Raw genomic sequence first — 24422 nt, forward strand, 5'->3', positions numbered from 1 at the left:
TTTGTAAAATGGGTTTGGATGGACGTCGGAGTGGACCAATGATAAGAGGCGGTGGGTGGAGGCTGCGCGGCTACGTCAAGGCGCTGACAGGAGGCCCCGCCCCCCAGCTGGGTCGGCCTTTCGCGGTTTTTCGTGGGCAGTCTCCCCTCGTTCAGCTGTTATCGGCTGGTCGCTTCAATCATGGCAGCAATCCTCAGAATAGCCTTCAGACGCAAGGTAAACCTGCAGCAGAGGCGGGGAGGTAGAAATAGGGGAAAAAATTACCATTGGAGACTTTCTTATTAGTGTTCTGGCGATAAATAGCGGTTATTTTTTTAATTGTGTGCAAGACAGACCTAACGCATCTTGCAGCCTTCAATGAGCTAATCCAAACTCTCTACCTGGCAGTGAGCAATATGAGTGGTTGGCATTTTGGGGTTTTTTTTGTGTGTTCCCTATTTACCAACCAGCGGAAACAACAATGTTCTGTCTACATGGTTTGTACTGATTTATTTCGTTATGTCATAATTTTATATTACTTTTGCTTCTGTTCGTTTGGTGACTCCTCTGCAAACTCTGTTGCAGAAACTAAGTCGCCATTTTTGCGTGAAGGGAGTTTGCACTTTTTCACATCTAGTTGTAGACCACCCCTTTAATTTTCTCGTCTTTAATGATCAGGTTGCAAACTTCAGTCGCTTTCCAGTGATTTCCCTGAAAGGAAAATCCAGTTGTCTTTTTTTTTGGCGTTGTTTATTATAGTTCTACCTTAGTGCTTCACGACCAAGGGCTTTTTGAGGTTGCAACTAATTAATCGTTTAACTGTCACCGATTCTGATGTCTTTCCCCGCAGAAATCTTTGTTTCTTGCAGCTTCTGGTCGAAATGTCTGAAAGAAAAGCAGATTCCTTTTTATTTTGTATTCAAGGTCTGTAGTTCATTCGCCTGGAAACAACCCTGTAGGTCAACGTTAGTGGGTGGCTTCCAATGCTTGTTATTTATTGGTTCGTACTTGCTGGAAAGGTCTGTCTTTGGTTCACAACTCTGGAGCATCTTTTGCTCTTGTTTTCCTGAAAGTGCGTGAATATTTTGTTCCCTATTGGAAAGGGACGGTGGAGATAAGTCAGGAGATTGCAGCTGGTGATTTTTATATCAATGTAGGGAAATCTTCGGAAAAGTAATGTAAGAGACATATCGTGGAAATCAGGTTTATTCTCATTGGAATTTGTTCTGCGGTAGCAGGTCCCTATAAGACAACTGTAAGTTGCAAAAAAAAAGTGCAAAGAGGACTAGTAAGGCAGTGTTTATGGGTTGTTAAGAAATCTGATGGCAGAGGGGAAGAAGCCGTTCCTGGAACATTGACCATGTCTCTTCAGGCTCCTGTACCGCCTCCCTGATGGTAGTAAGAAGAGGACATGGTGAGGATCTTTAATAGCGGATGCCACCCTCTTGAGGCACCATCTCGGAAAGATGTCGTTGATGGTGCGCGGAGGGGGGTGGTTCTGGCTGAGTCTGCACCCCTCTGCCCCTCTGCAGCTTCTTGCAATCCACTGCACTAGAGCCTCCACCAGGGGCTGTGCTGCACTAAGTCATGCCATCAGGTTGGAGGCTACCCAGACAAGAATACAAGGTGTTGTTTCTTCAACCTAAGTGTGGCCTCATCACGACAGTGGAGGAGGCCGTGGATGGACATATTGGAATGGGAAGTAGAATTAAAATAGGTGGCCACTGGAAGATCTTTCTCTGGCGGACGGAGCATTGGCGCTCGGTGAAGCAGTCAGTCTCCCAATCTACGTTTGGTCTCACCGATATGTAGGATGCCACACCAGGTGCACCAAACACAGTATATGACCCCCAACAGACTCATGGGTGAGGTGTCGCCTCACTTGGAAGGACTGTTTAGGGTGCTGAATGGCAGTGAGTGAGGAGGTATAGGGGCAGGTGTAGCACTTGTTCCACTTGCAAGGATAAGTCACCTCTGCTCTTACCCCATCCTCCCACCACCCTACCAGGGATAGGGTTCCTCTTGTCCTCACCTGCCACCCCACCAGCCTCTGCATCCAGCACAGAATTCTCCAAAAAAATTAAGTGGCGCGATTGTAAGAAAATGAGGAAGAAATAGGCCAGAGAAATGTATACAGTCCAAAGAAGTCCTGATGGAGCAGGTGAAAAAAGATGGTCAGGATTTTTAAACAGCTGATCAGCTTTAGCTACACTATGATGTTTTTATCTTTTTGTTCCAGCTCACTCCATGTTTGGGACGGATGTGCTACTCATCATCTCCAGTAAGTTCACACCTGCAGCTGTGCAATTATTCAATGAAAGTAGTTGTTCAGTGGTAATGACTTTGTTTTGTTTTACTTTTAAATATCAAAAATTGCTATTGAGTGCTGTACCAGCACCTGAAGCTAAGTCATGAGTGTAAGTCGTTAATTTTACACTGGGCTGTGTAATTAATTACATAGATATGCATTCACAAGCAAGAGAAAACCTGCAGATGTTGAAAATCCAAGTAACACACACAAAATGCTGGAGGAACTCAGCAGGCCAGGCAGCATCTATGGAAAAGACCCTCCTGCCGAAGGGTCTCTGCCCAAAACGTTGACTGTATTCTTTTCCATAGATGCTGCCCGGCCTGCTGAGTTCCTCCAGCATTTTGTGTGTGTTACATAGGTATGCATGTTAGGTTTATACTTTTATTGCAAGTATACTTTACCTGGTGAAAAGATTATTGACATTAATCAGTTTCAAACAAAGTTAAAAGTTCAGCAACAATTAGCACTTTTATCAGTGGAGCATTGGGGCATTCTGGTGTAATCTTACCTCTAGTTTCTTTGTTCTGACTTTCCGCCAGTGTTAGAGCATCTTGTGTTGAGTGTTGGCGCGTGGCCAAGTGGTTAAGGTGTTCGTCTAGTGATCTGAAGGTTGCTAGTTCAAGCCCTGGCTGAGGCAGCATGTTGTGTCCTTGAGCAAGGCACTTAATGATGACACTGGTGCCAAGCTGTATGGGTCCTAATGCCCTTCCCTGGGATAACATCGGTGGCGTGGAGAGGGGAGACTTGCAGCATGGGCAACTGCTGATCTTCCATACAACCTTGCCCAGGCCTATGCCCTGGAAACCTTCCAAGGTGCAAATCCAAGGTCTCATGAGACTAACGGATGCCTAAAAAAACAGCATCTTGTCAGCTTGATAATAACTGGATGAATAGCAAACTTGAATCAAATTCAAAAGATTTTTAAAGAAAGTGTTGAGCAAAGAAAGGGCAAATGCTGAGAAGGTCCTTCCAATGAAGAGAGCTTGCATAGCATAAGACCATATTAAGAAGAATAACCTTTTTGAAAAATGATTTCCTTCAACTGAAGAGGAATAAGGGGTCACAGACTCTGGGTAAGGAGATGAAAAATGTTCACTCATGGTAAACTTGTATTTTCTGTTGGAAGAGAAGTGGATGCCTATTCAGAGATTCGTAGATTGTTGGACACTAAATGAAATTGGCAGGAAGAGTGCGAGAAGTAGAAATATTCAATCTTATTTAATTGCAGACGAGCCTGCTGACCTATCCCTTTATTATATTGAGCATGCATACATGGGAAAAAATATGACTGAGACTTGAAAATAAAAAGCCATTTTATGGGCACATTAAATAGTTGAGATTGATCAGTAAGTCAAAGAAATGAGTGGTGGCAATGACAATGTGCTCTAAATTATATACTTACATCATACTGCTAGTATGTTGGGTGGTCGATAGGTCTTAACCCTTTGTTTCTCAGGAATTTTACACAGATCTGGGAAAGCCTCATCCACCCAATGGAGCATATGCTTAGTTATAGATTGTGCAACTGGAGCAGAATGGCCCATCAAGTGAGCTCTGCCATTCATTTGTGGCTGATATATTTTCCATCAAAACACCATTCTCCTGACCTCACAATAACCTTTGATGCCCTTACTAATCAAGTACCTATCAACCTCCACTTTAAATAAAGCCAATGACTTGAATTCTACAGCTGTGGCAATGCATTCCACAGATTCACCACCCTCAGGCCAAAGTAATTCCTCCTCATCTGTTCCAAAGGGGCTTTGCATTCTGAGGCTGTGCCCTTTGGCCCTAGATTTTCCCACTATTGGAAATAACCTCTCGGCATTTCAATGTTTGGTAGGATTCAATGAGATTATCCCTCATTCTTCTAAGCTCCAATGAGCACCAGGCCAGGGCCATCAAGTACTAATGTTTTGTGCAAACTCACTAGGAATCTGTGGTGACAGGAAATGAGTACTGTAAATGAATCGCCAATCAGTCAGTGCATTGAGAAAATAACTTGCTGTTTGTAGTTTGCCAGTGCATTTTTATTGGCACAAGATGGTTTACTATTATAAAAGAGGGGAATGTTTCTTTTCTCACATTAACAAGTCAGCATTCTATATAGAAAAATTCGAAGTATTGAGGTACTGTAGTGTGCAAATGGTTTTGTTATACGTGAATTCTGTTTGACTAATTTGTTGGATTTCTTTGAATGAAGAAGCATTTCATAGTTGGGAACTGAGATGTACTACACTTCGATTTCTAGAAGGCACATTAAATGTTATATCTTATGAAGTGCCTTTTAAGATGTGGAGGCAGAATCTAATACAAAAGTGGTAAGTTTTGCCTGAGATTGGTCATTAGTGAAACCATGTGTACACTGCAGTACCCCATACATGAAGTTAAATATGTTATTAGGTATTAGTTCCTTGGAAGCAACTTATGGTAGGTTGTTTTAGACAAGCAACTGGAATAGGCTGCTTGCCTTGTGTGGAAGGCTGGATAAGCTAATCTTGAATTTGTTGGAATTTTGAAAAATGGGAAGGGACTTGATTGAAACATATAATATTCTTAGGGTCTGGACAAAGTGGAGCACTAGAAACTGTTTAAAAGTAAAGGATGGCTCATATAAAACTGGGGCTTTTTTTTTCTTCAGAGGGCCCTGAGCTTTTGGTACTCAAGTTCCTCAAAGGGCAGCAAAAACATAAATTTTGAGCTTTGACAAGCTTTGAGATGGATTCATGTTGAATAAGTGGATGAGATGGGACCAAATCCAGCTGCCTGTGACTCAAAGAACAGGCAGTGTTCAAATATTCACAGTTGCAGACAAACTGAATGACAGATACCACTGTCATTTCTATTTCACTGCCACTGGGGCTCCATACAGAGTCCCATAATGCTCAGGTTGCCAAACTCGGGAGGCATAGATTCTGTCTGTAAATGTTAAGAACTACAGAATGAGAATTTGGTCATCGAGTGTGCTCTGCTATTCAATCATGGCTGATTTATTTTCCTTCTCAGCTCCATTCTCTCGCCTTCTCCCCATGACCATTGCTGTCCTTACCTCCAACTACATAAAGTGCCACCATCCTTTAGTAGTGTTCTCAGAGCTATCATTTTAATCTATTGGTGCTGTGCATTGTGTCCCTGCATTACCGTCCACTGACCTCATTCTGTTTTACAGCCTACAACAAAATTATTTATTGACGGAAAGTTTATTGAATCAAATACTTCTGAATGGCTTGACGTCCACAACCCTGTGAGTATCTCTTTTTATATTTGATTTAAATTTTAAGATAGCTGATTCACCCAGTATTTAAACTGGAAAACCCACACAGGTTATCAGCAAAGAAATGGTGTTCAGTTTTAGAAAAAGAAAAGTCCTTGAATTGTGTATATTCTATGAAGCCTTCCACTTACAGTTTTAAAACAAATTAAGAAAATTTTAAATGCATATTGAACTATGCTAGAAGTATTGTTAGTCTTTGTGAACAATCTGTATTTGTGCAACAAATAAAAGTGAGAAATCAATGAGGGATGTATTAAAATGTTATTTATTATTGGCACATATTTTGTTTCCATGCTATCCATTCCAATCATTTCAAAGCATAAGTACTTCAAGGTGATATGAAAGAAAAAGCAATAAGAGAATGCAGTTCATGTTGTAGTTCTAGAGAAAGCATTGCAGGTAGACAGTAAGATACAAGGGTCACAATGAGGTAGATCAATCTTGTTGTTCATCTATAATGTATTTAACACCAGGTGGGTGCTGCTGAGCCTAATGGTATATATTTTAAAGCTTTTGTATCTTCTGTCTGAAGGGGGGGGGGGCACGGTGGAAGAGAATGACCAAGATGGGAGAGATCTTTTATGATGCTGGCTGCTTTCTGGAGGCAGTGGTAAGTGTAGACAGAGCTCATAGAGGGAAGGCTGGATTTCATGATGATGGACCTAACTCTGCCCATAACTCTCTCTGCAATTTCTTGCGTTCTTGTGCAGAGCAGATGCCATACCAAGCTGTGATATGTCTGGATAGGATACTTTCTGTGGCACATCAATAAGTGTGTGCAGTATTGTTTTGAAAGTTCCTTTTAACTCTGAGTTTGCTTTGTGTATTGGCATGCAGCAATTTTCCCACTGAACCACTTGCCTGTAACTGCTGTATTTTACATTTGGGAAAGATAAAGGCAACTTCCTTTGTTGAAAGTTCAGAGATTCAATTGTTCATACCATTTAAAAGCATAAGAAATCAAAGCTGGAATAAGCCAAGTTGAAGTTTGTTGTGAAAACAACATACCCAAGTTTGGATGCCAGGAAAAATAGCTTTACAACAATGGCACAGAATATCGCAAACATGACAAACACAAGCTAACATAAATTTAAGTTAATAAAATATATGAAACTTGCATGACAATATAAGCAAATAACAACGTTCGAATAGGTTAAGAGAAGAAAAAAAATATTGTCCAAACACATGTTAGTGTTTTTCTCGCTGGTTCAAGTACCTGACAGCAGTGGAGAAGAAGCCGTTGTTGAAAATCCCCTGTACTGGGGAGAAAATTCAAAAATCTGAAGTGCAAAGGGGCTTGGGAGTCCTTGTGCTGCTTCCCTCTTGTTGTGTTACTTATCTGATATAGGCTGATCCTATCTGACCTGTACTATGATGAACATCTTATAAGGTTCTGTAACCATAAGCACAAGAGATACTGCAAATGCTGGAAATCCTGAGCATCACACTTAAAATGCTGGAGAAACTCAGCAGGTCAAACTGCAACCCTTCATCCTCAAAGACTTCACGGTCTCAGCCTGAAACTTTGACTGTTTATTCCTCTCCGATGCTGCCCTACTTGCTGGGTTCCTCCAGCATTCTGCCTCATTTGTGGTTTCTGAAGAACCTGAACAATATTATCTCCAGATCCAGCGACGCCCTCAGTGGTGGTGACAATTGTACCTGTGACTGAACAGGCTATAATCTTCCATCTGTAGCCCTTTGACTATCCTTGCCTAGCCTCTTATTTATTTCATCTTGTAACACAGTCCATTTCCCATTATTTCTTTATCCAAAAATCTTTGCCTCCACTGCCAAAAAAAATCCAGATTCGCAATCCTTGCGATTGGGAAACTTAATCTTACCTATATTCTGAATTGCTGTGCCCTTATTAAGATCCTTGGTTCTAAATACCCAAGTCAGAGGAAGCATCAACCCTGCATCTGTTCTGTCAAGCCCAGTAAGCGTTTTCAAAGTGATTACCTTTCATTCTTTCACGTTTATAAGTCCACTCTTCTTTATTTCTCATCAGAGGGCAGTGCTTCCATCCCCAGGAATTAATGTGGTAAACACAGAAAATAGGAGCAGACATGGGTCACCAGGACTCTCCAGCCTGCCTGACATTCAATATGACCATGATTAATCTATGCTGGTCTGAACTTTTCTTCTGTGCCAGTTCCTCATAGCCTTCAATTCTTCAATCATTTCAAACTTCTATACACCATGATTTTAAATTAATGGCCCCTTATTTTATAATTATATCCTCCTGTTTGTGACTCTCACAAGTGTAAACATCTCAACGTCAACCCTGTCAAACCCCTTTAGGATCTTGTATATATGAATAAGGTTGCCTGTCGTTCTTCTAAATGGCAAGGATTTCAAACCCAAATTGCCTAGCTGTTTTTGATAGGACAATCCTCTCATCCCAGGAGTTAGCCTTCATTATATTCAAGTTATACTTCCATGAATAGGAAGACCAGACCTGTGTACAGGTGTGCCCTTGCCAGGGCTATATTTAATTTCAGAAATACAGTTTCTTGTGTCTCACTTGTCTACCTTTAGGCAACGAGTGAAGTGATTGGCAAAGTCCCAAAGGCCACTCAGGAGGAGATGCTTGCAGCTGTGAGTTCCTGTGAGCGAGCTTTTGTTTCATGGTCAGAAACGTCAGTACTGACTCGGCAGCAGATTTTCCTGAAATACCAGCAACTGATTAAAGAAAACCTGGTGAGTCATGTGGAATAAATGTGCTACCGAGTTGAGTTTCAGGGAAACAATTGAGGTGGAGGTGGTGAGATGAAGAATGCTGAGTAAACAACTGACTTGTTTAATTGCACAAGAGTTCCGTCTAATTATTTATCAAAAGTAACCTCATTGAGATAGTTTGGGAATGTTATTTTTAGATTAGATTCAAATTTATTGTCATTGTGCCAAGTACAGATACAAAGCCAATGAAATGCAATTAGCATCTGACCAGAAGTGCAAAAGAATGGTGCTATTTACAAAATAACTGCAAATAAAAAGTAAGTGTTACAGCACACAAATATAAAAGTACTGAGACAGTACAATATGGGTGCAATACTGCTTTGCGCTGTGATGTGAGGTTCAGCAGGGTCACAGCCTCAGGGAAGAAGCTCTTCCTGTGCCTGCTGGTGCAGGAGCGGAGGCTCCTGTAGCACTTACCAGATAGGAAGAGAGTAAAAAGTCCATGGTTAGGGTGAGATGCATCCTTTTATAATGATTTTTGCCCTGCCCAGGCAGCGTTTATGGTAGATGTTCTCAATGGTGGGCAATTGGGTGCCAATAATCCACCGGGCAGTTCTCACCACACGCTGGAGTGCTTTGCGGTCCGATACGGGACAATTACCATACCACACTGAGATGCAGTTGGTGAGTATGCTCTCAATGGTACAGCGGTAAAAGTCCGTCAGTATCCTGGGACAGAGGTGAGCTTTCCTGATGCTCTGCAGGAAATAAAGGCACTGTTGCACCTTTTTGATCAGGATGGAGGAGTTCAGGGACCAGGTGAGATCCTTGGAAATGTGGACAGTTGATGTAGATGGGGACATGAGTGTGGCTCCTAGCATGCCTGAAGTCCACAATAATCTCCTTGGTCTTCTGGGTGTTAAGGGCCAGGTTGTTGTCGGTACACCATGCAGCCAGGTGCTGGACCCCGTCCCTGTAGGCCATCTAGTCATCCCCTCTGATCAGGCCAACCACCGTGGTGTCGTCTGTGAACTTGGTTATGGAGTTAGAACCATGTAGAGGAACGTAGTCATAGGTGAAAAGGGAGTACAGAAGAGGGCTCAGCACACAGCCTTGAGGCACACCGGTATTCAGGGTGAGAATGGAGGAGGAGAGGTTGTCTAACTTAACAGATTGGGGTCTGTCAGTCAGAAAGTCCAAGGTCCAATTGCAGAGGGATGAGCTAATACCAAGCTGGCAAAGTTTGGCGATCAGCTTGGAGGGGATCACAGTATTGAATGCCGAACTAAAGTCAATGAGCAGCATTCTGACGTAAGAGTTGGGGCTGTCCATGTGGGTCAGGGCAGAGTGAAGTGCTGTGGAGATGACATCCTCTGTAGACCTGTTGGTGCGATAGGCAAATTGATGGGAGTCTAGGGTAGTGGGCAAACAGGATTTCAGATGCAATAGAATCAGTCTCTCAAAGCACTTTGCATCGATGGGGGTGAGTGCAACTGGGCGGAAATCATTCAGGCCAGTGGTAGTGGAATGTTTCGGCACTGGCACAATGGTGGCGATCTTGAAGCCTGTGGGGACAACTGCCTGGGCCAGGGACAGTTTGAAAATGTCCGTGCAGACCCTGGCCAACTGCCCTGCACAGACTCTGAGCACATGGCACACTCCGGACCAGCTGCCTTCCGTACATTCACCCTGCTCAGGGTGGCACAAACATCGGAGGTGGTAAGTGAGAGAAGCAGTTCACCAGGTGGGATATCCACTTTGAGGGTGACCTTGTTCTCTCGGTCAAAGCGAAAATTAACCTCCCGACTTCCTGCTGTTGGACCCACTAACTATCCATCAGGCCTCTTTATTTCACTATATACTTATTCGATGTGGAAGCAGAATTAGGCCATTCAGCCTGTCACTTCTGCTCTGCCATTCAATCATGGCTGATAGTTTCTTTGCCAACTATAGCACTACTTGTCTAGGGGAAAACAGAGACAATAAGGCATAGGAGCAGAATTTGGCCATTCAGCCCACAAGTCTGCTCCGAAAATTAGAGTTTCTGCCGAGATACTTGATAACACAAAACGAGAGATCGAGACAAAGCAGGTTACCAGCTCGCTAAATATGACAATGATGTTTTGTGTTCAATCAATGAGAGCATGGTATCTAATGTCCCCTGTTAGAGCTGATTTATTTAGCACAGTATGCAAAGGGCTCAAACATTTCATGCTCTCATTTCCCAAAAAACATCCTAAATGTTAATTGAGGTCCTAGTATATTTTTTAACCAATTACTCCGAGCTACACAATAACAAAGGGTAAATTAAGCCTCATTTAATGGGAAACTTAGAATCTTCAATTGACTTAAATGGGTACCCAATTTTGTCAGTCTACTACTCAAAGGTTAGACTAAATTGCAGCTTCGTGGTATGGTTTTCCTTTTCACCAGATAAGTGTTTTATTAGCATCTCCCTATGCTAGTTCAGAAGAGCTTGCGTCTTTCAAATCATGGGCTTAACCCCTCCTGAGTGCAGACTTCTCTATTCTGTATAAACATTGTTAATGCTATGGTGCAAAAAGTGATTTCTTTCTCTGTGCATTCAAACAGATCTTAATTTATTTTATTTATTAACAGGGAGAAATTGCAAAGCTCATTACAAAAGAACAAGGAAAAACCTTGGCAGATGCTGAAGGGGATGTTTTCAGGGGCTTGCGTAAGTGAAGTGTAAAACTTTAAATAATGATGTGTATTTTTCTTTCCTACTGAAATCTTAGCCTTGAATAGAAATTCACAAAGGTAATCATAGATGAGAGAAAATCTTTGGCCCATCACTTTCATATTGTTTTAAACTTTCTCCTATCTTTCTTCCTTTGCTTTTCCTTTAAATATTTACAAAATCTTTCTGGTATTGTTTCCAAATCATGATGTAGAGACAACTTTATCTTTTCTTTTCATTGTATTAGTTTGCCACATACTTTTGAGAATACTTTCTAAAATACTATTCAGGTAGCTCATCTTTTTCAAGTTTATAGCTGCGTTAGGGGTATTTATTTGTCCTGTATATTAAATCTCTGCTTTCCTTTCCTTCCCACAGAGGTTGTTGAGCATACTTGCAGTATCACGTCTCTCATGCTTGGTGAGACCCTGCCCTCCATCACCAAAGACATGGACACGTTCACATACCGTTTGCCATTAGGAGTGTGTGCTGGCATCACCCCATTTAACTTCCCAGCCATGATTCCACTATGGATGTTCCCTGTGGCTTTGGTCTGTGGAAACACCTACCTGCTTAAGCCATCAGAGCGAGTACCTGGAGCTGCCATGTTGTTGGCCAAGTTATTGCAAGATGCAGGAGCTCCAGATGGCACACTTAATATTATCCATGGTCAACATGACGGTAAAAACCTAAAGCATATCTGTAAATTGTTTATGAAAATTAACTTCAAAGCTGTAATAATTTCTTAAACATTTTAGACATGGGATGTAGTAGTGTCAAGTAACTGCAATTTTACAATACAGGATAATAGATGGTTACATTTACTTGCATTTCAGCACACAAAGCTTGGTGTAAGGTTGTACACCCCTTTAGCATGTTTGATTGAGGATTGCATGCCTTCATGTTCAGATTGCACCTTTTTATCCTTGCTATAGCATTGTTGAGAAAAGAGAATAATGTAGTAATTTCTCATTTTATTTCCAGCTGTGAACTTTATTTGTGATCACCCAGCTATCAAGGCTATCAGCTTTGTGGGGTCCAATCAGGCTGGCGAGTACATCTACACAAGGGGCTCCAAAAACGGCAAGAGAGTACAGTCCAACATGGTGAATATTTTGTACCTTTCCTGCCACTCGGTCTTTCTTCGTATACAGGAAAAAATAAATAAACTATTTCCTGGCCCTCCTGCCCACCTATAAATGCACTAACTTTCTTAGGATTGTATTTTCAGGCTTTGTGGAGGCTGTATGTTTTACCAGTGTTCTGTTGTGACCTGTTAAAATTTGATTAGTGTACAGTATATATGCAGAAAGTCTTGTAACTAACTTGATGTAAGCCTTGGTTTGAAAAGTAAACCATGGATTATTTGATATAAATTGTAAAAAGCTCAGTTTAAATTAAAGCATTTGTTGCTGGTCATGATTGATAGAATTTTTCTACTGTTTTAAACTGCTCATCACCCAAATGAGTGAGTTTCAGGATTTCACTCAGTTAAAGGAATCAGTTTAGTAAATGTTTCATAGATTGAAATTACTAGTATTTTGAGACAGGCATTACTTTAGAAGTTCTGTTGTTCCAGTCTGTCTTTGGTTGTGTATTTACTCTTAGGGTATTGGGTGGTACTTGCTTATCACTCTTAACTATGAACTTTCAGGGTGCTAAGAACCATGGAGTGGTGATGCCTGATGCCAACAAGGAGAACACTTTAAATCAGCTGGTTGGTGCAGCTTTTGGAGCAGCTGGGCAGCGTTGTATGGCTCTGTGTACTGCTGTCCTGGTTGGGGAAGCTAAAACTTGGCTGCCTGAACTGGTGGAAAAGGCGAAGAAATTGAGAGTCAATGCAGGTGTCTTTGTTTTTCAATTGGTTTAATACAGTGTGTATAAACAGTATGATGCAGTAGGTGTCTACTACTTTTTTCTGAACATTTATCACTCTCTATCCCTCTGCAATGACCTTCTATAACCAAGGAGTACTAGAAGATTCGGTGCAGTATCCGTGCAATTTTTATCCCTGCTTGGTTCTTAAAATCTTAGGCTGTCTCCCATTTGGTCCATAAAGTCGAGTTAATAAAGATAAGTTGATAGGGATGTGGGGAAAATAAAATGGGATTAATGTAGGTTTTGTTTAAATGGTTGTTTGTTAGTTGGTGAGAACTTGTTGGACATGAAGCAAGTTTATCTTTGTACAACTCTACCTTCATTGTTTTGGAAGCACCCTCTTCACCACTGATGGCATGTAATGTACTCATTTAGTACCTTTTACAATGTTTTTCCTGATTGCTACACTCCTCCATGTATTATCTTTTTACTATTTATAAGCTTCACGAACACTTTTGAATTCTCATTTAAGTTGACAGCTCATCTTTTTCTCATACACTTCCTTTGCCTCTCTGCTTTCCACTTCCCTTTGGATTCCTTTATAATCAACCTGATTCTCGCCATCCTGACACTTGTAGAAACTGTAAGAGGGATGGAAGAGTGAGGAAAAGTATCTTGCTTGTTACGTGCTCTGTTTGCAATCTTGACTCAAGTAGACTTGCCCACATTCTGAAAGGGTGAGGATTCACTTAGTTGATTTATGTACTTAACATTTTTCCTTCCTGACACCAGGTGACCAGCCAGATGCAGACCTTGGACCCCTCATCTCCCCTCAGGCAAAAGCCCGGGTGTGTGACCTGGTCCAGAGTGGGTTGAGCGAGGGTGCTACACTACTGCTGGATGGACGGACTATCCAGGTGAAAGGATATGAAAATGGCAACTTTGTAGGACCCACCATCCTTGCTGGAGTCAAGGTAAGTTGGCCCTTTATTAAATGCAAGACAACTTGTTTCAATTTGGTCCTTAACATGGATGTTTATCACCGATGAAGCTAGCACCAGTCACTGAGAAACGTTATGGATGGAATAATCTTCATGCCCTCTACCTTACAGTTGTACTAGCTAGTGTAACGCTCAGCTATATTGGCTCGTATTTATGTAGGGGAAACCCCATCCGCCGCTCACCCTTGTCTCCTGATTACGTCGGTTGCTGTGTAATGCCACCTGATTCGGCTTCAAACATCAATCATCAGCCAGCACACAACTTACGTTTTATAAATCTTACTAGGACTATGAGATTAATAAAGGTACAATTTTTTTTTTAAAAAAAGGAATGAAAAAGGTGCCACACTTATCAAAGTTCAATTTCTTCGTGCACACAGTTGGAGCTCGGGACCATCTTTCTTCCCCCTGCGATCAACTCGGACCCACTCGACTCGCAGCTCGGGACCACCCAGAGTGATGGACCAGAGCACCCCCAGCACATCCGTCGTCCTCCCGGTCTCTCCTCCAACTCCCCGCCATATCCCCGTTTCCCAGCCATATGAGACAGCATATCACCCCAAGAAAGAATAACACGGACACCCATTGGTTCACTCGCTCTGTTAATACTAATATAACCCAAGCAAACTGCTAGCAAAAGAACTTTCTCAGCATTTAACATAACAAAGAAGCCATTTTGATTAACATGCGCAGTCCCACAAGGATCTGTTCTGGGACCTCTACTTTTCGTGATTTTTATTAACGACCTGGATGTAGGGGTAGAAGGGTGGGTTGGCAAGTTTGCAGACGACACAAAGGTTGGTGGTGTAGATAGTGTAGAGGATTGTTGAAGATTGCAGAGAGACATTGATAGGATGCAGGAGTGGGCTGAGAAGTGGCAGGTGGAGTTCAACCCGGAGAAGTGTGAGGTGGTACACTTTGGAAGGACAAACTCCAAGGCAGAGTACAAAGTAAATGGCGGGATACTTGGTAGTGTGGAGGAGCAGAGGGATCTCGGGGTACATGTCCACAGATCCCTGAAAGTTGCCTCACAGGTGGATAGGGTAGTTAAGAAAGCTTATGGGGTGTTAGCTTTCATAAGTCGAGGGATAGAGTTTAATAGTTGCGATGTAATGATGCAGCTCTATAAAACTCTGGTTAGGCCACACTTGGAGTACTGTGTCCAGTTCTGGTCACCTCACTATAGGAAGGATGTGGAAGCATTGGAAAGGGTACAGAGGAGATTTACCAGGATGCTGCCTGGTTTAGAGAGTGTGTATTATGATCAGAGATTAAGGGAGCTAGGGCTTTACTCTTTGGAGAGGAGGAGGATGAGAGGAGACATGATAGAGGTGTACAAGATAATAAGAGGAATAGATAGACTGGATAGCCAGCGTCTCTTCCCCAGGGCACCACTGCTCAATACAAGAGGACATGGCTTTAAGGTAAGGGGTGGGAAGTTCAAGGGGGATATTAGAGGAAGGTTTTTTACTCAGAGAGTGGTTGGTGCGTGGAATGCACTGTCTGAGTCAGTGGTGGAGGCATATACACTAGTAAAGTTTAAGAGACTACTAGACAGGTATATGGAGGAATTTAAGGTGGGGGCTTATATGGGAGGCAGGGTTTGAGGGTCAGTACAACATTGTGGGCCGAAGGGCCTGTACTGTGCTGTACTATTATGTTTTATGTTCTAACATAAAAGAAGAAACCCCTTACACTAGCTAATTACCCTAAAGTAAGATCTTGTTATGATCAGAGTTCTGGGTATGTTCCAGTAAATGAATTGCACGTATAAATGTGGATGGAAGGGGTTTAAATCATTCATTTGTTTTATCAGGTTAAAAAGCTCTAACTACCCCCAACTTTGAAATATTTTCCTGACTCTATTGAAGGTTCAAGAATAAGGTTGCCACTTTCTCCTGAGCTACAGACTGGAAGCTGGCTGATTCCGACTTCAGAAGGATTTTAGGGCTGAATGAACTAGAGGTCTGCAGGGAAGAACCAGTAGAAGTAACATGAAAATGATGGTGACATTTAAATTTGTTTCAAAAGGCACCGGTGTAAATCAAAGTTAAGGGTGGCACGAAAGTGGTGCGATTAGCATAACGTTATTATAGTGCCAGCTGAAAGATTGGGGTTCAATTCCAACTGTCTGTAAAAGGTTTGTACATTCTCCCCATGAGCACCTTGGTTTCCTTCAGGTGTTCTGGTTTCCTCCCACATTCCAAAGACACATGGGTTAGGGTTAGTAAGCTGTGGGCAAGTTATGTTAGTGCTGATCACTAATTTGATGCAAACAACACATTTCACTGTATTGATGTACATGTCACAAATAAAACTAAGTTTTATTTTAAAGTTATAACGGATAACTGTACCCAGCTGGAAGCCTAAGAAGTGTTTATTCATCATATACGAAGAGAAAATGCGATCCTTTTTCTAAGCTTTCTTCGTTAGAGATTGGGGATTTTGGGCCAGTTTAGATTTCTATGAGATAGACAGCGTTTTGGTGCAGAAGTAGGACCAGACTACCTAACTCCATCTGTTAGGATGATCAATGAAGCAAAGTAGAATGTGTATAAAATCATTAAATTGTTTTTCTCCTCTTTCCTCCTTAGCCTCATATGAAATGCTACACTGAGGAGATCTTTGGCCCAGTCCTGATTGTCCTTGAGGCAGACACGCTAGATGAAGCAGTTGATATCATCAACCAGAATCCATACGGAAATGGCACTGCCATCTTCACCACCAATGGTGCCACAGCTCGTAAATACACACACCAAGTTGACGTTGGGCAGGTGTGTTTTAAATTGAGGGTTGCAAGTTTACTTGAATGGTTCTCCACGGACCTAACCTTAGTTACAGCTGGTTGCTGATTGATTTCAAAGTACAACATTTTAATTATTGATTAAACTATTGAAACTGTTTTGGGAGGAAACAATTCAATATGACTGACAAGACTTTAATAACACAGCAGTGCAGCTAATGGCTCAGCTTCGTTGCAGTACCAGATATCCGGGTTCATTCTTGATCTCAGCTGCTGTCTGTGTGCAGTTGGCACATTTTCCCCATGATCACATGGGTTTCCTCCAGCTTCCCTAGTTAGCCCCCATATTAAAGACATGCAGGTTGGTGGGTTAACTGGCCATTGTAAATTGCCTTGAGTATGTACGTGAATGGTAGCATTTAGAGAGAGCGTGGAGAAAATATATAGCACCATTGTAAATGGGTAGAGTAGTGGTCAATGTGGGCTGAAATCCCTGCGTTTGTGCTGTATCTCTCTGGCACTAGAGTTTTATTTAGATGGACCTTCAGAATTCTGCAAGATATTCTGAATAAAAGATGACAAAAACCATTATTTGTCTGCTACCTAAAGCTTCTACAGTGTTCAGTCAGTTACTGCAAACTCAATCAGTATAATGTTATTTTGATAATGTAATACCCAAAGTCATCCAGCCTTAACATGTATCCAGGATGCAAAAGTGCAGTTTAATGCAAAACAAAAGAACTTCTGGATGAACTCAGCAGGTCAGACAAATGACATTTTGGGATTAAGATCCTATCCAGATGAAGTGCCTTCACCTGAATAACAATGGTCCAGTTTCCTTTGTAAATGCTCCCTGGTGGGCTAGGTTCCTCCAGATTCCAACATCTATAGTCTCTTGTGTCTCCAAGGGCAAATTAATGTTTACATTAAACTGACAGAGTAACTGGAACTTAGATTTACACCTTTGTATAGAATCATCAAGGCTAGCTGGTTTTGCTTTTTTTTTACTCTCTATAATCTCATTTTACAATTCAGCTGCTGCCATGGTTTCCCCCTCATTTGAACTCTCCAATGTTTCAAAGCATCTTGATAATTGAGAATTGCAAACAGGGATGTACAGCCCTCAGTTACTGCAGAGAGAGCATCTATTTTGATGTTGTTCTGACTGTTTTAATCTTTTGTAACTGTCTGTAATATTTTCAGATTGGAGTGAATGTGCCTATCCCAGTTCCACTGCCCATGTTCTCATTCACTGGATCAAGGCGCTCATTCAGAGGTGATACCAATTTTTACGGCAAACAGGTATGTATGCTCATCCCCAACACAATTGTGTGTAGTACCACCTGGTTTTTGAAGGCTGGGTCATTGGAATTATTTTTTAAAAAAAAGGTCAATATATTTTTTCTAAGATCAGAAAATTAAGGGCTCTGCAGAACTAGAAAAGCTTGGGGCAAATCAGATGGTCCTCTCCAGTTTGTGTTCAAAGCCACAGGAGCATACGGGTTAGTATGATGCTATTGCAGTTCAGGGGGTTCTGGAGTTTGGAGTTCAGTTCTGGCACTGTCTGTAAGGAGTTTATACATTCCCGTGAACCATGTGGGTTTCTTACGGGTGCTCAGGTTTCCTCCCACAGTCCAATTAATAAGTTAATTGGTTATTGTAAATAATCCTCTGATTAGGCTAATGTTAAATGGGTGGATTGCTGTGCAGTTTGGTGGACTAGAACAGTCTGTCTCTAAATAATGAATACTAAATGTAGATATAACCTTCAAAGTAGTTTAACCAACACAACTTTGGTCAAACTGTGTCAGGCATCTGGTACACATTGGGTTTGGGATCCAGTTTGTTGCATTTTAGATCCTGATGACATGGCAGTCACCCACCAAGTGTTGTTAAGAAGCGTGAAAAGATAAAGAACCAGGAATTTCAGGCGTGTCTCCATATTAATGGAAGAGAGGTTAAAATTACATTTTCTAAAAAGGTTTCAGATACATGTAATACTTACTTTCATGAGGAACAGATTCTGGCTCTCACATGCTATATTGTCTATATTGGCAAAAAATTGATCAGAGGAGGATTGCCCATTCTGAGTGCAATTCCATGACCTGAATTCAGTTGCCATTTACCCATTCCTTGCCACTGATCACTCAACACATCCATCCTTGTGCATGGTTTCCCCATGTCAATTGATTCTCATTGCCATTTGGGGTGATACTTCATTGTAATTGACTTCATTGTAATCGACTTCATTGTAATCATTCATTGTTCAATTATTTTAATTTTTGTTCCTTTGGTTTTGAGCTTCCTCACAGCAGACTGGTATTGAATTTAGATAGACAGATAGACATACTTGATTGATCCCGAGGGAAATTGGGTTTCGTTACAGTTGCACCAACCAAGAATAGAGTATAAATATAGCAATATAAAACCATAAATAATTAAATAATATGTAAATTATGCCAGATGGAAATAAGTCCAGGACCAGCCTATTGGCTCAGGGCGTCTGACCCTCCAAGGGAGGAGTTGTAAAGTTTGATGGCCACAGGCAGGAATGACTTCCTATGACGCTCAGTGTTGCATCTCGGTGTAATGAGTTTCTGGCTGAATGTACTCCTGTGCCCACCCAGTACATTATGTAGTGGATGGGAGACATTGTCCAAGATGGCATGCAACTTGGACAGCATCCTCTTTTCAGACACCATCGTCAGAGAGTCCAGTTCCATCCCCACAACATCACTGACCTTACGAATGAGTTTGTTGATTCTGTTGGTGTATGCTACCCTCAGCCTGCTGTCCCAGCACACAACAGCAAACATGATAGCACTGGCCACCACAGACTCGTAGAACATCCTTAGCATCGTCCGACAGTTGTTAAAGGACCTCAGTCTCCTCAGGAAATAGAGACGGCTCTGACCCTTCTTGTAGACAGCCTCAGTGTTCTTTGACCAGTCCAGTTTATTGTCAATTCGTATCCCCAGGTATTTGTAATCCTCCACCATGTTCACACTGACCCCCTGGATGCAAACAGGGGTCACCGGTGCCTTAACCCTCCTCAGGTCCACCACCAGCTCCTTAGTCTTTTTCACATTAAGCTGCAGATAATTCTGCTCACACCATGTGACAAAGTTTCCCACCGTAGCCCTGTACTCAGCCTCATCTCCCTTACTGATGCATCCAACTATGGCAGAGTCATCAGAAAACTTCTGAAGATGGCAAGACTCTGTGCAGTAGTTGAAGTCCGAGGTGTAGATGGTAAAGAGAAAGGGAGACAAGACAGTCCCCTGTGGAGCCCCAGTGCTGCTGACCACTCTGTCTGACACACAGTGTTGCAAGCACACGTACTGTGGTCTGCCAGTCAGGTAATCAAGAATCCATGACACCAGGGAAGCATCCACCTGCATCGCTGTCAGCTTCTCCCCCAGCAGAACAGGGCGGGTGGTGTTGAACGCACTGGAGAAGTCAAAAAACATGACCCTCACAGTGCTCGCTGGCTTGTCCAGGTGGGCGTAGACACGGTTCAGCAGGTAGACGACGGCATCCTCAACTCCTAGTCGGGGCTGGTAGGTGAACTGGAGGGGGTCTAAGTGTGGTCTGACCATAGGCCGGAGCAGCTTCAGAACGAGTCTCTCCAGGGTCTTCATGATGTGGGAGGTCAATGCCACCAGTCTGTAGTCATTGAGGCCGCTGGGGCACGGCGTCTTCGGCACAGGGACGAGGCAGGATGTCTTCCACAACACAGGAACCCTCTGGAGACTCAGGCTCAGGTTGAAGACACGGTGAAGTACTCCACATAGCTGAGGGGCACAGGCTTTGAGCACCCTGGTGCTGACACCATCCAGGCCTGCAGCCTTGCTTGGGTGGAGACATTTCAACTGTCTTCTCACCTGTTCAGTTGTGAAGCCCACGGTGGTGGTTTCATGTGGGGGAGGGGTGTAGTCATGGTGCAGGTGGGGGGCTGTGAGGAGGGGTAGGAGGGGAGAGTGGAGTATGTGTTGGTTGGGGGCCGACAACAGATGAATCATGTGGGGCATGGGCAGGGGCCACAATGTCAAATCTGTTAAAGAACAGGTTAAGTTCGTTAGCCCTGTCCACACTGCCTTCAGCTCCTCTGTTGTTAGTTTGCCAGAACCCAGTGATGGTCCTCATCCCACTCCAGACTTCTCTCATGTTGTTCTGCTGGAGTTTCCACTCAAGCTTCCTCCTGTACCTGTCTTTAGCCTCCCTGATCCTGGCTTTCCGGTTCTTCTGTATTGTCCTCAGCTCCTCCCTATTTCCATCTCTAAACGCCCTCTTTTTAGCATTCAAGATGTCCTTAATGTCCTTTGTTACCCATGGCTTGTTATTTGAATAACAAAGGACAGTTCTTGCCGGAACATTGCAGTCCACACAGAAGTTGATGTAATCAGTGATGCACTCTGTGAGCCCATCAATATCCTCTCCATGTGGCTCACAGAGTGCCTGCCAGTCTGTCACCTCAAAACAACCCTGGACCGCCTCATAAGCCTCCTCCGACCATTTCCTCACTGTCCTCGAGGTTGCAGGTTTACTCTTCACCAGAGGCACGTAGCAGGGTTTGAGATGCACCAGGTTGTGATCTGACCTTCCCAATGGGGGGAGGGGAGAGGAGCTGTATGCATCCTTAACGTTAGCGTACATCAAGTCCAGAGTCCTCTCCCCTCTGGTTGTACAGCTGACACACTGCGTGAAGTTAGGCAATATTCTAGCCATGGTAACCTGGTTAAAGTCACCCGAGATGGTAATGAGGGCACTCAGGTGCTGGGTTTGTAATCTGGCTATGACGGTGTAAATGATGTTACACGCCGACGTCGGGTTGACAGGGAGGGATGTACACAGCAACCACAATTGCATGTGAGATTTCCCTTGGCAAATAATATGGCCGGAGTCCAACAGCAAAAAGTTCAATATCTGGGCTATAAACACGTTCCTTGATCGTAATATGACCAGGATTGCACCATCTGTTGTTAACCAGAACAGCAAGCCCCCCTCCTTTACGCTTACCACTCTCAGTGCAATTCTGGTCAGCCCAAACGGTCTGGAAGCCCTCTATGGAAACGCTTTGGTCGGGTATGTCCTCGTGCAGCCATGTTTCAGTAAAGCACATGACACTGCTCTCCCGAAATGTTCTCTGACTCCTGGCTAGCGCCATCAACTCGTCCATTTTATTACCCAGAGATCTCACATTGCCCATAATGAGAGAGGGGAGACACGGCTTATAACTCCGCTTCTCCATAAGTCTCTGTTGTCTTGACCCGGTCCTCTTCCCTCGCCTTTTTAATCCCCCTCTGCATCCTCTGTGTTTTCCTCCAGATCTCAGTAGGGGTGTCTGCTGCTCTGTTTGCTAAACCGGTCGGCATAAGCGCAATCAGCTGGTCCCTGGAATAAACAATGTGACCATACTGCTGCCCCGCTAATGAGACGTGTCCGAATGTAACTATTTCCAGCGCTAAAAACCCAAATAAAACTCTCTCCACCAGCATGTTAGAGAGGGTGCAGCTTTAACGTGTTACCATGGGGGGGAAAAAATACAACAAATAACGCAAGTTAAAAAAGTAAGAAAACTAGTCGGAGCGGCTGTAACAGGCCAGCGCACCTCAAAATCTCTAGAGTAAAACTAAAAAGTAGAATACCCTGGTCAGAAACTAATCAAATGAAAGATGGATGCCCAAAGCTTATCCATTGATCAATAGCTTAACATTTTCTCAAAAGCAACACACAGAGTGCTGGAGGAACTTCAGGCAGCATCTATGGAAAAGAGTAAACAGTTGACATTTTGGGCCGAGGCCCTTCTTCAGGAACAGTACCATCTATATATACGTTTAATTCATCTGCTTTTCTACTTTTCCAGGGCATTCAGTTTTACACTCAGATAAAGACTGTAACCTCACAGTGGAAGGAAGAAGATTCAACTTTATCCAGCCCAGCTGTTGTCATGCCAACAATGGGACTCTAAGTTCATGTTACTGAAATGGCAAGCTGCATGTTCAGCACACTGCTTGGTCTTGACTTTCCTGATCTGACCAGTGGAGAATTTAAGATGGAAATGAGTGGGGAAGGTGCAACTTAACCCTGGGTGATTGTAAGAGGTGTGCACAGGAATGGAAAGGGGTGGGAAACTAATCACTTGAATACCCTGGCAACTTTGAACATAACATCCCTACTGTGTTTCTGATCTGTAAAGAAAAATTAATTTCTAATCAGACAACTCAACTGTTCATAAATGGAGCAAAATGCTAAACAAAAAAAAAATGTAATTCTCTTCCCTGTCCAACTTGAGCTTTTGTTTGCTTAGTTTACTCTCTCAAGATGTGATTTAAAACATGTATGTGGAAGTACGTGATCTTTGCAGCTTGTTGAGAATGTAACTGAAGTGGCCGAAAAAATTATGAATTCTGCAACTGTATGGGTATTGTAATGATTATTTTAACTTTGTTATTAGTCATTATAGAAGACCATAAGATACAAGAGCCATTTGGCCCATTGAGTCTGCTCCGCCACTTTATCATGGCTGATTCATTTACCCTCTCGGCCCCAATCTCCTGCCTTCTTCCTTCCTGTATCCCTTTATGCCCTGACTAATAAGAATCTATCAACCTCTGCCTTAAATATACCCAATAACTTGGCCTCTACAGCCACCTGTGGCAATGAGTTCCACAAATTCACTACTCTGGCTAAAGAAATTCCTCATCTCTGTTCTAAAAGGATGTTCTCGTAGTTCCAGTAAGTGGAAAGGAAACCATATAGTTATGAACAGCAATTGTTAGTAAAAGGCAAATGCGACTAAGATTCTTTTCTATATAAAATGCACTCTTATAGTTATGAAAATGTGATTTAATTTTAACTGTTGTGCTTTATATGCCAATAACCTTAATAAGAAAATGATTAATTTTGGGAGAGAGTTTCAGACTAGTACACTCCGGCAAAGTTAGATGAAAATGAGTTGTTGTAGTGGCTCAGGTCAGTCCCTTGTCTGGTGAGATACTGTGAAAGACAGGTCAAAACAAACTCAAATTGGGACATTTGAGAAACCAGGTCCCGTTCAGGGCAAGCAGCAGAGCCACAGTTATTGTGGCATTGACATGGTTCTGTCTGGTGAATGGTATGCAGCAGCTTCTGCTGGAAAGGTGGATAGCAAATTCTGATCATGTAGCACATAACTGGATAATCACTAAGTAAAGTTAACCTGCTGCTCTCTGTCCTGCCCACAGTTCAAACTGCTATTTGCCTAGTTCACTTTCTCCAACATTTCATTTAGGACTAATTCTCCATTTCATATCATTGTCATTGCTTGCTGCTGAGTGGTACTGTAGGGGAGGTGGAATCAATGAGCCCTCACTCCAACAAAATGGCAATCTTCAGAACAAATATGTGGATGACGTTCATGCAAAAACAACATTGTAGAAAGACTTTTAATTCTAAACTGTTTTTAAACGTTTTTTATTTGCAGCCCTGTTCATAGTCTGGCTCAACAACAAACAACTGACTTGAATATCACAGATCTCCCAAAAAAAATTGATGATAACTTGGTCTTCCTCGTGTCTAGTTGAGGTAACAATATTGTGTGCAACTGGCATGTTAATGGATGGTACTTTCTGTTGCTTGTGTAACCAATATACTGGTATCTTTACACAGACAATGTGATTTTTGTACTCAAGTTTTGAATTCATGCGGACAATAAATCTGACTTCAATGCATCTAGGCAGATATAACAGAAGATAAGTTAGTTATGCATTATCACCCTTCAGTTGGGGTGGGCGAGGGGAAGATCATTTGGGTGTACATGAGGACTGTACTGTATTTAATCATGTGAAATATACTTGATGTAGGTTGACAAATTAAAAATATTGCATCATCTTTGTGATTTTTATGGATACTAGAACATTTTTTCTTTTGCA

The 24422-nt window shown here is 42.5% G+C and overlaps 1 protein-coding gene across 1 annotated transcript; it reads left to right on the forward strand.

Moving 5' to 3' along the window:
• The first annotated feature begins 8 nt into the window (after positions 1-8).
• aldh6a1 (aldehyde dehydrogenase 6 family, member A1) lies at positions 9-24381 on the forward strand. The gene is given in 13 exon segments (XM_063044273.1): positions 9-107; positions 109-216; positions 2219-2260; positions 5460-5534; positions 8106-8267; positions 10866-10944; positions 11326-11628; positions 11932-12053; positions 12602-12791; positions 13558-13739; positions 16361-16540; positions 17713-17811; positions 22376-24381. Coding segments are annotated over 13 exon segments (1746 nt in total). The 3' UTR covers positions 22481-24381.
• Positions 24382-24422: the final 41 nt, after the last annotated feature.

Source organism: Mobula hypostoma, chromosome 1 (genome assembly GCF_963921235.1).
Source record: "Mobula hypostoma chromosome 1, sMobHyp1.1, whole genome shotgun sequence".
Classification (NCBI taxonomy): Eukaryota; Metazoa; Chordata; class Chondrichthyes; order Myliobatiformes; family Myliobatidae; genus Mobula; species Mobula hypostoma.